The 16,448-nt window shown below is 42.1% G+C and overlaps 1 protein-coding gene across 3 annotated transcripts in view; it reads left to right on the plus strand.

Moving 5' to 3' along the window:
- Nucleotides 1-6,618: 6,618 nt before the first annotated feature.
- Nucleotides 6,619-16,448, plus strand: part of Tasor (transcription activation suppressor) — a 56,951-nt gene continuing 47,121 nt past the window's right edge. For all 3 annotated transcript variants that reach the window (XM_032918795.1, XM_032918796.1, XM_032918797.1), the window contains exons 1-2: nucleotides 6,619-7,231; nucleotides 15,960-16,105. In XM_032918795.1, the coding sequence (XP_032774686.1) occupies nucleotides 6,892-7,231; nucleotides 15,960-16,105 (486 nt within the window). In that variant the 5' untranslated portion in view covers nucleotides 6,619-6,891. The remainder of the gene's footprint in view (nucleotides 7,232-15,959; nucleotides 16,106-16,448) is intronic.

Below are 16,448 nucleotides of genomic sequence, written 5' to 3' on the forward strand. Positions count from 1 at the left end.
ATGGTTCCAGAAAGTCCCCCAAATTCCCCAGAACCTTGACCAATCCTGTCTTAGTCAGGGTTTTACTGCTGTGAACAGACACCATGACCAATGAAGTATTACAAAAGACAGCATTTAACTGGGGCTGGCTTACAGGTTCAGAGGTTCAGTCCAGTATCATCAACGCAGGGAAAAGGCACATACACGCACACACCTTGTTCTTTCACTTCCGTATGCACTCCAGAGCATGTTTATCTCCCCACAAATATAAAAAGCCAAAACAAGGGAGAGCAGTGGTGTAGTAGGAGACACAGCAATTGAAGTGCGTTGTGGTGTAACTTTCCATTTCATTTGGCACCCTAGAGTGGGGCATAGCTCAGTGTTAGAGTGTGTGCTTAGTGTAGGCCAGGCCCTAGGTTCAGTTTCTGTCCTCAAATATCTAGGAATTTAGATTCAGTATTTAGAGAGGAAAGGACACAAGAAAAGACAGAAGGACACAAGGAAGAAGAGGCAGCAGCAGCCAGGATACAGAGCTTACAACCGGCATTAGGATGGGCAGACCCGAGTCCTGCCCCTCCACTCACAGTATTTACTTAAACAGGCTACTAAGAGGCCATTTTGCCTTCTGCCCCAAATGGCATGCTTGTCTGGCAAGTGCTGTGACAATGAAATGAGGTGTAGACAGCGCGACCAGTCAGGATGGCTGTGCTGTATTTACAAGAGTATCCTCAGAGATCCAGCTTGAGGCTTGGCAGTGGGCGGGCGTAAGGAAATATTTGTTCAGAGAGTGAATGGTGTGATTGCTGACTGTGGTATGGAATTATCCCAATCTTCCTTCTATGTATTTATTCCAATTTCTGCTGCTTCCCCACATTCTTCCGGGCTGAGCGGTGAGACCGGTTACCTGTTCCTAATATGACACATCATACACGTTTCTTTTGTCCTCCTTTATTATAAAAACACATGAGTCTTTTAACATGAAAGTTTTGTACAGATTTTTTTTCTTACCAGCTCTTGTGCCTTTATAGTTCACTGCCTTGCCTTGAGCAGCCCCTCCTCTAACACTCTTGACACCAGGCTCCGTATTTACAGAAATCCACCAAGTTTGGGTCTTCAGAGGGAAACAGCAGTGATGTAAACCACTGCAGTGAATTCTCATTGGACAGCCCACTGCCACGACTCGATCACTCCTCATTGGGAAATCCTTTTGATCTTAGTGAGTCTTGGATTTATTGGCAAATGATTCCATCTCTCTTGTCAGATGTAGTAAAGGGCAGTATGAATCATGTAAAAACATTTGAATAGATACACTCTAATCTTTACTTTATCCCCCCCCCCTTTTTTTTTTTTTTTTACATTTCTCATACATTAGGTCCAGGTCACTTCAGTAAGATATGCACCAGGAAGAAATTACTGGGAATGAACCCAAATCACATTACACGAGACAGCAAGTGTTTTTCTGCCAAAGAAAACAAGATTCAGCATTTAGGAGGCAGAGGCAGAGAGGCAGAAAGGTAGAGGCAGGAAGATTGCTTTAAGTTCCAGGCCAGCCTGGGCTATGATAGAGTGAGACCCTGTATCAAAATAAACAAAACCAAAAACAGAGTGTGAGGAAGGGAGGAGAGTCAGTGGGTAAAGACCCTTGTCACCAAGCCTGAGCTTGACATATGGTGGAGGGAGAGAATCTATTCCTGTGTCTTAGTTAGGGTTTCCATTGCTGTGAAGGGACTCCATGATTAAGGCAACTCTTATAAAGGACAACATTTAATTGGGGCTGGCTTATGTTTAGAGATTTAGTCCATTATGGTCATGGCAGGAAGCATGGCAGGACGCAGGCAGACATGGTGCTAAAGAAGGAGCTGAGCATTCTACATCTTGATCCAGAGAGCCAGAAGGAGACTGTCTTCCACAGGCAGCTAGGAGGAGGGTCAGGAACACACTGGCCAGACTTGAGCACATGAGTCCTCAAAGCCCTGCATCCACAGTGACACACTTCCTCTCCAAGGCTACACCCTCACCAATAAGGCCACAACTAATAGTGTCACCTTCCCATGGCAAAGCTTATTTAAACCATCACATTCTACTTCCTAGGCTCCATAGGCTTGTTCAAATACATGAGGCTATGGGGGACATACCTAGTGTCTTAGTGAAGATTTTACTGCTATGAACATACACCATGACCAAGGCAAGTCTTATAAAGCACAACAGTTAGTTGGGGGGCTTACAGGTTCAGAGGTTCAGTCCATCATCATCAAGGTGGGAGAAGGGCAGCATCTAGGCAGGCATTGTGCAGGCAGAGCTGAGAGTTCTACATCTTCATCTGAAGGCGGCTAGTGGAAGACTGACTTCCAGGCAGCTAGGATGAGGGTCTTTAATCTCACACCCACAGTGACACACCTACTCCAACAAGGCCACACCTACTCCAACAGGGCCACACCTTCTAATAGTGCCACTCACTGGGCCGAGCATATACAAACCATAACACCTAACCACAGCATAATGCAGAGTACATTTAGTCTAACTTCAAAAGTCCCCACAGGGGAGGCTGAGGAAGGAGTTTTATTAGTTCAAGGCCAGACTATAAAGTGAGTTCCATCATGGGACACAAAGTGAGCTCAATTGGAGTGCTTGCCTCATTGGAAAGAAGCCTTGGATAACAACCCAAGCAATGGATAAACCGGGTCTGATTCAATCCCTAGTACCATATAAACTAGATGTGATGTAACAAATTCTACATAAGTGAAAATATAGAGTATTTGTCTGATCTCTCTACATGTGTGTAGATGCATATAATATATGAGAGGAGGGAGGACAGAGATACATGAAAGCAGGAAAGGCTGTCTTACAGGAGGAAGAGAACTGGGAAGAGGTGGAGAAGAAGCAGAGGAGGGGAGTAAGGGGGTAAAATATGAGCAAAATAGAATGGCACATGTATGGACAGAGATATAATGAAACCCATTATTTTAAACACTAATTAGAAAAAAATTAACAAAATGTAGAGTTGAACTAGATACATATTTGTTTTTAAGTTTATGAAGGCAACTGTTGATGTGTTTATAAAAAGATAAAGAGGCTATGTCTTGGGGTTCGGCACCAATGTTGTGTTGATAAAAGGATAAGGAGAGGGGGGGATATGTTCTATGGAGGTCTGGGGAAAGAGGGTGCCTCAGTGGGTCCATGCCGAGGCATCCCTTCCCCCTGAGGGAAGTCACACAGAGGTACAGTATAGAACAGAGTTTATTCAGGGCATGGGTAGGGGAGTTAAGAGGGTAGTAAGGGGGAGGGAGGGAAAGAGAGAGAGAGAGAGAGGGGAGGGGGGGGAGGGGAGGGGAGAGGGGGGGAGTAGAGGCTGGCTTGAGTGCATGGAGAGAAGTGGGGAGGGGAATGGGGAGAGAGGGGACAAAGAAAGAAAACTGTGAGAGAGCAAGAGAGCAAGAGCAAGAGGAGGGGACCCCTTCTATGGTGTCAGACACACCTGGCTGTTACCAGGCAACTGTGGGGGTGGAGCTTAGACAGAATGCTAACAACTGTGGTCCCAAATTTTAACTATGCACTGTTTAATATTATTCTCTAGGATTCTTGCTGCTTTTCCCATTCCTGTTGGGTGTAGACAAGAGAGGGTTTACACTTTTAACCTGTGCTGGCTCTACCTTCAGCACTACACGCATCTGTGGTAGTTCTTCCAGTATACCAACACACACATGCACACACACACACACTCACACACATACACACACACACACTCACAGACACACACTCACATGCACACATGCACACGCACTCACACACACACACGCACACACATGTGCGCGTGCACGCACACACATGCACACACACAGACACACACACACATACACACGCACACACATGCACACAAATAGAAACCAGTAGATGAATATTCTTTGTATCTTCCTATGGCTTTTCTCACATGCTTGGAATTTAGCAAATTTATGTCCCCTTCTGCTCCTCTGTATCTAATCCTTACACCTCAGCCTAGCCATTCTATGGATGATGCTAGAATTAGAACCACACCCCAACTGAACTATAAATTTGATAAAGTAACTATGTCTGCTTGTTCTAGAGTCATATCCTTGATACCTAGCAGTCCCAATAAACAACTGACAAGTATTCCTAATATTGAATGTTAGTAGCTTCATGCAGAAGAATTTAAAATTACTATTTTATTTATTTTAAGATGGGTGGCACATACCCATGTAGTAATTTCAGCACTAAGGAGGTTGGGGCAGGAGGATTAGGAGGAGTTCTAGGACAGCTTGGTGTACATGAAACCCAATCACAAAACAAAAATAAAGGCCTCATCTTTTAGAGCTTCCCAATTTAAAATATATAAATTACAACCCCCCACTAATATTCTAAAATAAATGTTGATTTGGGTTAGAATGACAGTTTGCAAGATTGAACCTCTGTAGATGATATGTGGTTCTTGATGGTCTTAGTTATAAGCTTAGTGGTTAAGAGCACTGGCTGCTTTTCCAAAGGGCCCAGGTTCAAATCCCAGCATCCATATGGTCTGTAAGTCCAGTTCCAGGGGATATGCTGCCCTCATACAGTCATCATGGAGCCAGAACACCAGTGAAAATTAAAACAAAACAGGATTCTGTCCTATCGAACTCTGGTTGTCTATACAGAATCTTCCCCCAGGGAAAGCAGGCTTTTGTTGAGTGGACTAAATGAGAGCACCACTATCTAATTAATTCTCAGGTAACCTTTAATTTGATAAAGATGAGCATTTAGGAAAAAGAAAGTTACCATGTAAGGACTGCAAAGTGTTAGTCTTTCATCTTCTTTCACATCAGGTAAAGCACGTTCCTGTTCCTAATTTTATCATGTCTGTCTGTCTGTCTGTCTACCATCTATCTACCTACCTATTTTTTGTGGTGCTGCCAGAATTCTAGTGGCAAACTCAAAGTCTCTACCATTGGGCCCCATTCTCAGCCCTCGCATGTTTTACTTTATTTGATACAGGGCTCTCACTGTGTAGCCCAGGCCAACCTTGAACATGTATGGATGCTCTTGCCTCTGTGTCCTGAGCGCTGGGAATAGGCGTGTGCCATCCAGCTCATCCTCCCCAATTTTAAAGTCACTTTACAATAATGTATGAGTTTCTCTAAACCTTGCCCTTTTCTTTCACCATTAAAAAAAAATAAGTTTTAAAATGTGCTTTTTACCTTAGCCTTCAATCCCCAGGTAGCCCAGGATGACCTAGAACTTCTTGCTTCTACCTCCCCCGGGGTGTGCCACCACGCTCTCGGTTCATGTGGTGCTGGGGAACTTTGTGTACGCTTGACAGTGAGCTCAACTGAATCCCGAGCATCTACCTTAACTGTTTACTAATGACTCATTATACACGTTTCCTTGATTTGGTTCACAGAGGTGCAGGTTTTACACTTCAACCCGGGACCCACCTCCCGATGTCAATCAAGGGATGCTAGCCTAGATCCTCGCTGGTCTTGGAAAGCTCTTTCAGTACCAGTCACTTGACAGAGGCTGTGGCTCTGTGGCTTGCAGCTTATTTCCTTGGCCTAACAATTCCTTCTTCAAAGGGGACAAAGATCTGGGGCATCCGGCTGCTGCTACTGCTGCTTAGAGATCTCGAGTAAAATGTATCCCGTGTTTCTTCATCAATGCTTTAGGGCAGAGCTGCTTGGAAATTAGGCCCTAGGCAGTGTAAATACTTTGGTTGGAATTAGACCTGGCATTTGTCATCTCAATTTGTCCAAGTTTCAACATTTAAATTGTGCAAAAGCATCTCTTTGGTGTCTGTTTTGAGAATGTGTCTCTATTGACGGTAACTTGGGACCCCTTACCTAGGAAGAAACTATTGAAATGCCCTTCTTTCATTTCACTATCGAGTTGCTTTTTTTAGGTGGTGGCATGCGTGTGCAAGTTCGCATGCCTCCCCTCATCATTAGGTTGTAAATTATGTGGAAGAATCCCAACTATTGAATGTTTGCTTAGGTAGTGCTATGGACTGGAGCACGGCCAGTGCACGTGATCTACTGGGAAGGCAGAAAGTCTGGAGGGGATGGAATGTTATCACCGTGCTTATCGCTGGAGGCCATTTTCTTATCTCTTCTTACTTCAGATCTTACGTGTTTATAGGCTTTATAGGTTTATAGGTGTTTCGCATGCATTTATGATAGAGTACTACATGTATGCCTAGTGCCCACCAAGGCCAGAAAAGGATGTGGATCTTCTGAAGTGACTAACATCTGGTTTTGTTGTCGTATGTATGCTGGGAATTGAACCCTGGTCGTTTGGAAGAGCAGCTCAGTGCAGACTGATGAGTACGTCACAAAACCAGAATCTGCCAATTATCTGCCGGGTTTGGTCCACAGAACTTGGGAGGCGAGAAGGCACTCGCTTGCAAAAGCACTGTTTGGAAGACCTCTCTGGGCTTGCCTCCGTCAAACGCAGTAGGGACAGGGCAGGGCCTAGGAATCTGCAGAATGCAGCCAGGCCCTGGCCCTCAGTGTGAAGCGATAGCGTCGACGCTTTCCCCGGGCGTGGCAGTCTCCTCTTTTGGCGGGCTCGGCATCGCGAGGCTCCGCCCCCTGGAACGGTCTATCTGCATTCACGGAGGTGGGCGCTGTGTTCCTATTGGTAGAGCGGGCAAGCCGAGGCTCCGCCCCCTCCCGGGCCCGACGCGAGCACGTTGGGTAGCCGGGGCCGGTTGAAAAGCCGCCCGAGTCCGGGGCGGCTCCCGGGGCGAGAGGCACGCTTAGAGCCGCGGTGGCGGTTAAAAGGCGTCTCTGTGGCTGGAGTGCGGCCCCCGGGGGCGGAGGGGCCGGGTGGGCCGAGAGGAGCTCGGCGGCCTGGCCCGCCGCCCTTCCCCCCCACGCCCGTCGACCTTGTGGGCGGAAGCTCCCTGGAGCGCCTCACGCCCGCGCGATGGCGACTGCTGCGGAGACGGAGGCCTCTTCGACGGACACGAGCTGGGAAAACGGTGGCGGCGGCGGCGGCGGAGACGACGGGATGAAGCCAGCCCTTCCGGAGCTTGAGTCCTCCCTACAAAATGGCGGCGGCTTCTCCACCGCGGAGCTCGGTGGCCGCGGCGGCGGCGCGGGGCCTGAGGAGACCGCCGCAGCCGAAGCCGCTCGGAGCCACGGCCACGAGCCGCTTCAGAACAAGTCCGAGGCGGCCGCGGCCGCTCTGCCCAAAGGCGCCGAAGAGCCGGAAAGGCCTTTTAGGCGGAGTTTTCAGATCCCCAGGAAGAGCAGAGAAAAGAAAGGTGGTGCCTCCCCTTCCTCCCAACCCCTCTCTCTCTTCCCTCCCCCTCCATCTTTCATTAGGACCTCTCTGTCTCCTCTTCCCACCCCCATCCGAGACACGTAAACACGCACGCAAGCGCCAGCCGCCTCTTCCCCTCACTGCCACGGCCGCCCAGCCGCCCTTGGTGCGAGAGGATAGGGTGGAACCACGCTCCGCCGCTCCCCCTCTCCCCGTGGAAGCTGGAAGTAGCTAAGGTTTGAAGCGTTTCCATAAGGCTGCAGCTCCCCGAGAGGAAAGATGGTGCTCGGTGCCCCTCTTTCCCCAAGCCCTGAAGGCAGAGAAGCTGACCGTGGTCTCCTAAAGATGCTTCTGAGAAGTCTGCTTGTGGAAATAGCCTGTAGCCATGGATTCTGAGGCTTTCTCCAAGGCCATTGCGTTCTAAGGACAAGTGGTTCTCACTGAGGAAATTCTTCAGCTCTGTGTGTCTACTTGAAATGTGCTCGATGTCAGCGTCTTCTCTTATTTAGAAAAATCTCCATGCACAGTTTTCCATCACACTTCATTTCCATGTAGTTGTTTGGAAAAGCATTAGCGTACGTAGGTTTCTTCTGTATCACTCCAAGCCTAGTCTTACTCTTATTAGTTTCTTAAATCGATTATAGGAACAGTTGGGTTAGTTGCTTACTTTTTGAGATCTTAGTGCCCATATTGTAAAACGTACAACACTTTTTTCCCCCTTAGAGTAGGTTTTGACTGACTGGTAATTTGGGATTTTCTGGATTTGACTTAAATTTTCCCTTCGTGTTTTTAAATTATTTCCCAAAGCTTTTTTTTTTTTCTTTTTGATATTTGAATCTCTGAAGATTTAGAATCTTGATTGAAACGATGCATCTGAGTAACCAACTCTCTTTGCACAACAGATTATGGAAGTACAAAGAAAGTTCTTTTCTAGTTGGATGACAAAATCAAGGAAATAGCATGAGAAACTATGCAGAGAAGGATGAAGCTGATCTTTGCTGACTGAAGTGAATGTTTCTAGAAATACTCTTTAAATGAGTTGATGTAATACTTGTAATATTTTAGGATGTAGGGCAAGACAGTGAATTCACTTGATTTAGTTAAGGTGTGTATGATTGTGTTGATACAAGAAAAGTTAGATACTCATGCCCAATGGCCAGTTGGTAGAAAATGTTGCAAGTATTTTAAAATAGGCCCTCATAATGTTAGTAGGGGCTTAGTATTTTCAGATCTTTTTGACTTTCTATTTTAGATTTTAAATGATTAAGGCTGTGAACAAATCACCTTTAAAACGACTTTTTTTTTTAAAAAGGGACCAGAAAAGTGGCTTAGAGTCATTTAGGATTTTGTTTGAAATATGCTAAGGTGGTATGTATTTATTAAATTTCATAAGCCAAATCCAGAAGTTGCACTAAAATGACTGCCCTTGAACATAATAAAAGTGGCCGGGGGAATTAGGGAGTATAAACCTCAGCTGCTTTCTCCTTGGAGTCTGATGTATTCCTTTGGGGTGTGCTTATATTTTCCATTTTGCCTAGGGTTAAGATTTTTACTCATCTGTAAGGGAGGTTGTAGTTAGGAAAGCATGGTAGTTTTTTTTTTTTTAACTGAAAATAATTATAAATATCTAACTTCTATCAGGCAGAAGTTGTTCAAATAAGTACACAATAGGGTTAAATCAAAACTTAAAAAAACCAAATAATAGACTCTTAAGTTCAGCCCTTGAAATTGAAATGCTCCTGCCTCAGCCTACCTGCTAGGTGGAATTACAGATGATATCATGATCTATGTATTAATATAGCACTTTCAAGTAACTATTTTAGCCATCTCAGATTTTAACCTAAACTGGGAGATGTTAGTCTTTGAATTTTGACTTTTTATTATAAAAACATAATCACTTTAGAACAGTTATAAGAGTGTTTCTCTTTTCCCCCAGGCAGTCTTATAGTCTTACATAGTCCTGGCTGCCTTGGAACTCACAGAGTTCTATCTCTGCCTTCAGAGTGCTGGGATTAAAATTGAGCAACCCATACCCAGCCTGTGTCGGTCTCTTTCTTTTTTAACATCACTTAATAGGCTTACAGTGTGCGATAGAGAACAGATGTTTGGAAGGAAAACAAGACACCGTAGAGATTGTTAGTTTCCTTCCAACATACTGATTAGAAGGTTTGAAAAGTATGTTCAGGATTTGGTTTGGTACTAACAGCCATCTGACTTACTAGCATAAGAAATTTTTTATAGATAGGTCTTGAATTTTCCAGCATCAGAAGTTTTGTTGCATTCATATTCTAGTAGTCTTAACTGCTTTCTGGTAAAATTTAAAGTTAGGATATTAATTTTAAAACTTTCTTAAAATACCATTCATATAGTTTATTGGTTTTCAAAGTTATATTTGAGACAGGTCTTACTACATAACCCATGCTGCCATCAAATATGCAGTCCTCGTCTCAGGTCACACCTATAGGAACTTATCCAGCTCTTGAAGTTTTACTTGATGGTAATAGCATGACATCTAAATACTGCCATTTTAGTGGGATCATAATCCTGGCAAGCAATATTGTACTTTATTGGTAGTAGACATTGCTCTTGTATATAATTACATCTCAACAATTCTTTGTATTTGGTAGGTATTTGTCCATTTTATAGAAAAACTGAACTACTGAGAAGTCACTTGTCACTGGGTAAATGGTGGAGATGGAATTTGAACATACATAGACTGCGTGGAAGTGTTCAGCTGTAACAAGGTTATTCCTAGTCTAAATCTTATTTTTATTTAGGGAGGCAGGGCTTATTTTGGCTCACAGTTTCAGGGTATAGTTGATCATGCTGAGAAGTCATAACTGTACAAGTCTGGTGGTTAATTTCATGACAATACATCTGTAATCAGGAAACAGGGGAAGATGAATACCCATCCACCCTCCCTTGAGACAGGAGCTCCCTGCGTTTTCCAAGCTGGCCTCAAACTCAAACCTTGGATACCACTACTTTAGCCTTCTGACAACACCACATGTGGCTTTATAATCTAGAATTTAAGTTAGCTTTTGATTTGACCAATTGTGAAATTGGAAAATTTAGCATATTCAACCTTGGGGAGAATTGTGAGATGGAAGGATTATGTTCACTGTAAATAATGGCAGATTATATACTTTAAAGATTTTGTATTTTACATTTTTTCAGAGCAAAATAGAGATTTATTTATAGATAGTGAGAACTCCCAAGAGTTGGGAGGGAGGCCAAGGGATAAATACCCATATTTTACTGATTATGGTGTGTGTTGTAGTATTTATTGGTTGGGCTATTTTCTGCAGTATAGAGAGACACAAAAATTGCATTTGCCTATCGGTGGATTGCCATGTTTTATTCTACATCTAGTATGTCATCAAAAGTAAAATTAATAATTTAATTTGACAGTATTCTCTCCAAAGTTCTTGGGATAGACAGTGATACAGTTTCTAAAAGATGTTCATCTTTTCTAACAAAATTTGCAGTTGTCTTTTTTTTTTTTTTTAAAGACCAGGTCTTAATGTAACTGGTGATGGATTTACTTCCTGCCTCCAACTCCTCAGTTGATGGGATTGGACCTGGTTCTGCAATTGTCTTTTTGAGTCATGGTTTTAGTTGGATATGGATAACTGAATTTTGAAAACTGATTTTTCTCTACATAGACATAAACCTGGGCAGGAAATTTCATATTGTACTGGTACATGTTGACTTATGCCAATGTATTTGTTACTAACAGTGCTGTGTTCATTCAGCATTGATGTAGAGATAAAACACATTCTTAAAACATAGGTAGTTTTTAGATAGAGAAGTCCATTTACAAATCAGTTATGAGCAGATGGGAGTCACATTGTATAGTGGTAATAAGGCCAGTAGATATCAGCCTTGGACTCAAAATTTCAGACCAAGTTTGATCACTGGCTGGTTTGCTAATTACTTCATTTTCTCCCTTGTAGCTCAGGCTGGCTTTGTACTTTTTAAAAATTCTTTTATTAGCATATATATAGTAATGGGTTATCGGTTTTACTGTGACATCTTCATTCATGTATATGATGTCATCATGACCCCATTAACCTGCTTTTGTGCTCCTCCAAATACTTCAATATTTAAGAAATAAATATGGGTGTTTGTATGTCTGTACCACAAGCCTGCCATCAGATCCACTGGAACTGGAGTTATAGTTGGGAGCTGCCATGTGGGTGCTGGGAATTAAACTTAAACCCATGTCCTCTGGAAGAACTGCTGGTACTCTTAATCCCTTGAACCATCTTTCCAGCTTTTCCTTTTACTAATCCCAACTAGTTTCTTTCCCAACTTGTTTTTTGGCGGGGGGGGGGGCATTGGTAGTGTTTAGGGTTGTTTATAGCATGGGCACCCCAGTCCACACCACAGAAGAGAATCTTCCCCCTGCATCAATCATTAATGGTATACATCTTCAGAGAGGGATGGAGGTCTATCATTCTTTCTCAGTTTTGTGTAGGTCTTGCATAGGCAATCACAACTTTTTAGTAGCTTTGCCTTGTCTAGAAGTTATACATACACACACACTCTTTGAGAAACTTGTGTATTTTAGGTATCCAATCCATTCTTATTCACTGTTGTTAAATAAATGTTGGACAGAGGGACAGATGTTCCATTTATGGTTAGCATTCAGCAGTCGTTCTCTGCTTTAACGGTCACCTACTGCAAAATGAAACTTCTCTTACTGGAGCTGACAGCAGCACTATTCTATGAGCTCGACTTGAACTTTTGATGCTCCTGTCCCAGCTCCCTAAGTGCCGCAGTTATGGATATATGCTACTGCATTCAGCTGGTATTCTTTATGGTGATCTTGTGCTTCTGGGGATGGAACTTAAGACTTCTTGCTTGTCAGGCAAATATTCTACTATTGAGAAATAATTGAGTCCCATCCATTGGCTACTTCAGTTATAATTACTTTTAGATCCGAAAGCTTATATTCTTATTGTTTACATGTTTTGATAGTAGTCTGTCTTGTTTTTTAAAGTTTAGCATATCATGTATTATAGTACAAGAAGGTCTACACTGAAAGTAAATTGGTCAAAGATAGTGGAGGAAAATGTTCTTTTGATTAAAGAACAAAGATGCTTTTTTTTTTTTTTTTTTGACCTATTGCCAATTGCTTAAATATAAATTCTTTTTTGTGTGTGCTATGTGGGGGTATGGCTGAAGGGATGGAACCCAGGGCTTGTGTGCTTGGTAAACACTCAACCATTGACTTCTATCACTAGCTAGCTTTTTATTCCCCACCCCCAGCCTTAAGTCAGGGCTTTTCTGTGTATGTCCCTGGCTGTCCTTGAACTCCAGCATCTGGCTTGTACTTTACCAGCACCTGGCTTTTTATGTAGCTTCCAGGGATTCACATTCAGGGTATTATTGGGCTTACACAGCCATCTCACCAGCCACTTTTATTTTTTCAGTTGCATTATGGTTAGCTGTGTTGACTTTATTGCTCAGGATGGTTGTAGGTACCCATTGGCTTTCACCTAGTATACACTGTATGATAACATGTAATCAGAACCACTCTTCATTTTTAGAGCTACTATTATGATGTATGCGTAGTTGGTTAAAGAACCAGATATGTCACTAGGGGGTGGTGGCAGCCCATGCCTTTAATCCCAGCTCTCAGAAGGCAGAGGTTGGTGGGTGGGGTATCTCTGAGTTTGAGGCTAGCCTGGTTTAGAGTTCCAGGACAGCCAGGGCTACATGAAGAAACCCTAACTTAAACCTCCTCTGCCTCCCCCCTCCAAAATGAATGGATATGTCATTGGACATTGTATCCTTTATAGTCTAATAAAAATGAATTGAAAGTAAAACAGCTTATTTATAGTTACCTTTTAGATAGCATATTTCTTACAAGTCTATATAAAGTTGAGTGATGGTGGCACATGCTTACAATTCCACTATTTGAGAAGATGACATTTGAGGTCAGCCCAGGATACATAGTGAATCTCAGACTATTATAAACTTTTTTTTATAAGACCTTGTGTCAAAATATAAATATATGCACAGCAGTATTTTTAGTGAAACCCGAGTTACTTTTAATATCTATTGACCTTGAAATGTCTTGAAAAAAATATAGGCTTTTTTTTTTTTGGTTCTTTTTTTTCGGAGCTGGGGACCGAACCCAGGGCCTTGCGCTTCCTAGGCAAGCGCTCTACCACTGAGCTAAATCCCCAACCCCTAGGCTGCTTTTTTTAATTTGGGAAAAGTTTATATGTACAAATTTGGTTTTCAAAATTTATTAAATGAAAATTTTCATGTATACATTAGGAATTTCAGTTTATTAGGACAAATTTTTGTTTGTTGGCTTTTTTTGTTTGTTTTGAGATGGGATCTCACTATGTGGCCTGTCCTGGAACTCAATCTGTAGATCAAACTGGCCTCAAACTCACAGAGGTTTGCCTATATCGGTCTCCTGAATGTGTGCTAGGTATGTTCAACCATGCTTGATTATTAAACCAAATAGGTTAAATGATTGTGCTATAAGAATTCCAGTGCCAGAAATCTGTCACATCTGGTAAAAGCACTTGATCTATGTGAGCTTGAGTTTGATTCCTAGAACCATAGTTGATGGAGAGAGCCATCTGAAAGTTGTCTTCTGACCTCTACATGTACATCTTGATATGAGTGTAACTATGTTCTTGCACGCACACACAAATTTGAACCAGATGTGGTTGCACATGCTTGTATTTTCAGTATGGGAGAGGCTTTGAAAGAAGGATTTGAGGTTAGACTTGGCTGCCCAGTGAGAACTTGTATCAGAGATGGAAGCAAACATTAAATGGACTATAGACGGGTGAAAACACAAGGGATACAAACTTACTTGTTACTGTGTTAACTGTGCACAGGTGCTCTATTCTGCTTAGTACTTTTGTAAGGGCCTGTGATTCACTGAAGAGTGATACCGGAGACTCAAATAATATGCAAAGGCAAAGTGTTTATTCTGCAGAAATTGCCAGCATGCAGGGATCTTCATCCACCAAAATGGAGATGTTGAGTGAGCTTACAGGCTCACTTTTAAAGCCTGTTAGGGGAATTCCAGGGAGGAGTGGGTGATCTTTACCTTTCTCTACCTGGATTGGTTGGCTCTATTTTTCAGGTTATGGGTGCCCTTGGAATTGGTGAAGGTTCTGGGGGGTTTGGGAGACTTCTGGAACCATTGCTAATTAACTACTTTTGACTCAGGCCAGGTGTTGGAGCAGCTCCTGATTGGCTGCCCTCTAGAGGTGGTTCTTCCTGGGATTTGACTTGTTTTGGACTTGTCCAGTATTAGGAAACAGAAACTTAAGCCATTCTTAGACTGTTGTCGGTTTGGAGCCTGTCATGGCATGCATCTGCCTGGCTTAGCCCTCTGTCTCAGTGTTCTCCCACTTTTTCTCTGTGTACTGCCTTATGTGATGTATTTGGCTTGTAATAGTTCTTAGGAGAACTGCAGTTTTCCAATTTACAGTGAACTGGGCTTTTGATTAAGTTATACTCATTGGATATAAAGCCAATCTGGTATTTCGGTTTTTACTCTAGAACTACACCGCTCTTTTGCTAGTACTGGGCATTGCACCTAGTTTTTTTTTTGAAACATGTTAGAAAATGGTCTATTGTTTTTTGTTGTCTCTTTTTACATTTTGCTCTGTATTTAATCATTAATAAGGTGGTACACTCTTTTTTTTTTAAAGATTTACAAGTCTCTGTACGTTTTCAGGCCATCCAGATGGTTGAACTTGTTGCTGGGATTTAATCATCAAGTAGCTAATGAGCCACCTCTTGGTGGTACACTCTTAATCCTGGCATTTGGGAGGCAGAGGCAGCCAGATCTCTGAGTTAAAGGCCAGCCTGGTCTACAGAGTGAGTTTCAGGACTACACAAAGAAACCCTGTTTTCAAAAACACAAACAAACAAACAAAAAAAAAAAAAAGAAAAAAAAAAAAAAAAAATATTCTGCTTGGCTCAGAGCCCTTCATCTTAGCATTTGGCACTTAAATGTTCTATTTATATTGATAATAAAGCTATTCAAGTACTGAATATTACTTCAACTTTAAAGCCTTGGCTGGCGTGGACCTTCTTCTGTAGACCAGGCGCCTCAAAGTTTTGATTATCCTTTTGTTTTTGGATTATTTTCTGATCTCTGCCTTTTAAGTGTAAGAATATAAGACATGAGCTACTATGCTGGGTTTATGCTTTTATTTGTGGTGTAGTCGCTCAACTGCCATAGTCTTGGAACATGCTTTCATTGCAGTGTAAATAGGAATTGAGACAAGTTGAGTACATACCTGGTTTCTTATGAGAGTTGAAGCAGTTTAGATTGCCTTGAGGTTTATAAAACCACAACAGTTTTTGTATATGAGGCCTGGCCATCATTAGTTAAAGGAATTAGTCTAGGTAAATCTTAATTTTTCTTTAGTGAGTTATAAAACAATTTGTGTGTAAGTGTGCATGCACATCTTCACATGGGTATGCAAGTGGAGGATAGAGGACAACTTTTTGCAAGGATTTTCGGGATCCAGCTCTGGTTAGGTCTGGACAGCAGGTTACTCACCTGTCGTGCCATGTAGTTGGTCGCCTTCAGTGAGCTCTAGTAACTCTGGCATGTCATAAAGTAAAGTAAGTGTTGGTGCCTTTTGTTCATTTGAAGTTAGATTTTAAAAACTACAGTAAACAGAAAAACCTACATTTTTGATAGAATAATCTTACAATTTGTGTTTTTTTAATAGCTCTTTTCCAGCAGTTAACTCCAGGCTCTCGAGAATTTGAAGATGTTTTAAATATTCTCCATTCATCTTACCTTGAACCGTCCTCAGTAGCAAATTTTAACTATAGACGAGCTTGCTTGATACATAATGAACTTTTGGAAAAAGAGGTATGTAATTAGCCTGGGGAAGAAATCCTTGTTTTTCTTTCTTTGGAGAAAGGCTTTTTTTTTTTTTTAAAAAAGGAAAGACAATTTAAAAGATGGATGAAACTATTTTAAATAATTTCTTGGTGCTAGGAATTAAACCCAGGGTCTGACTCAAGGCTAAACAAGTGTTCTACTTCTAAATTGTGTCTTGTTAATTGCTATGCTATGTTTATCTACTGTGTTAAATTGTTACTAATGTGCATTACCCATAATCCTGAAGTAAGCCATCCATATAGGGATCATTTACTATAGAGTACTTAGTTGTAAACTTACAATTCAGTTTTTTTTTTTTGTTTTTTGTTTT

Source organism: Rattus rattus, chromosome 13 (genome assembly GCF_011064425.1).
Source record: "Rattus rattus isolate New Zealand chromosome 13, Rrattus_CSIRO_v1, whole genome shotgun sequence".
Classification (NCBI taxonomy): Eukaryota; Metazoa; Chordata; class Mammalia; order Rodentia; family Muridae; genus Rattus; species Rattus rattus.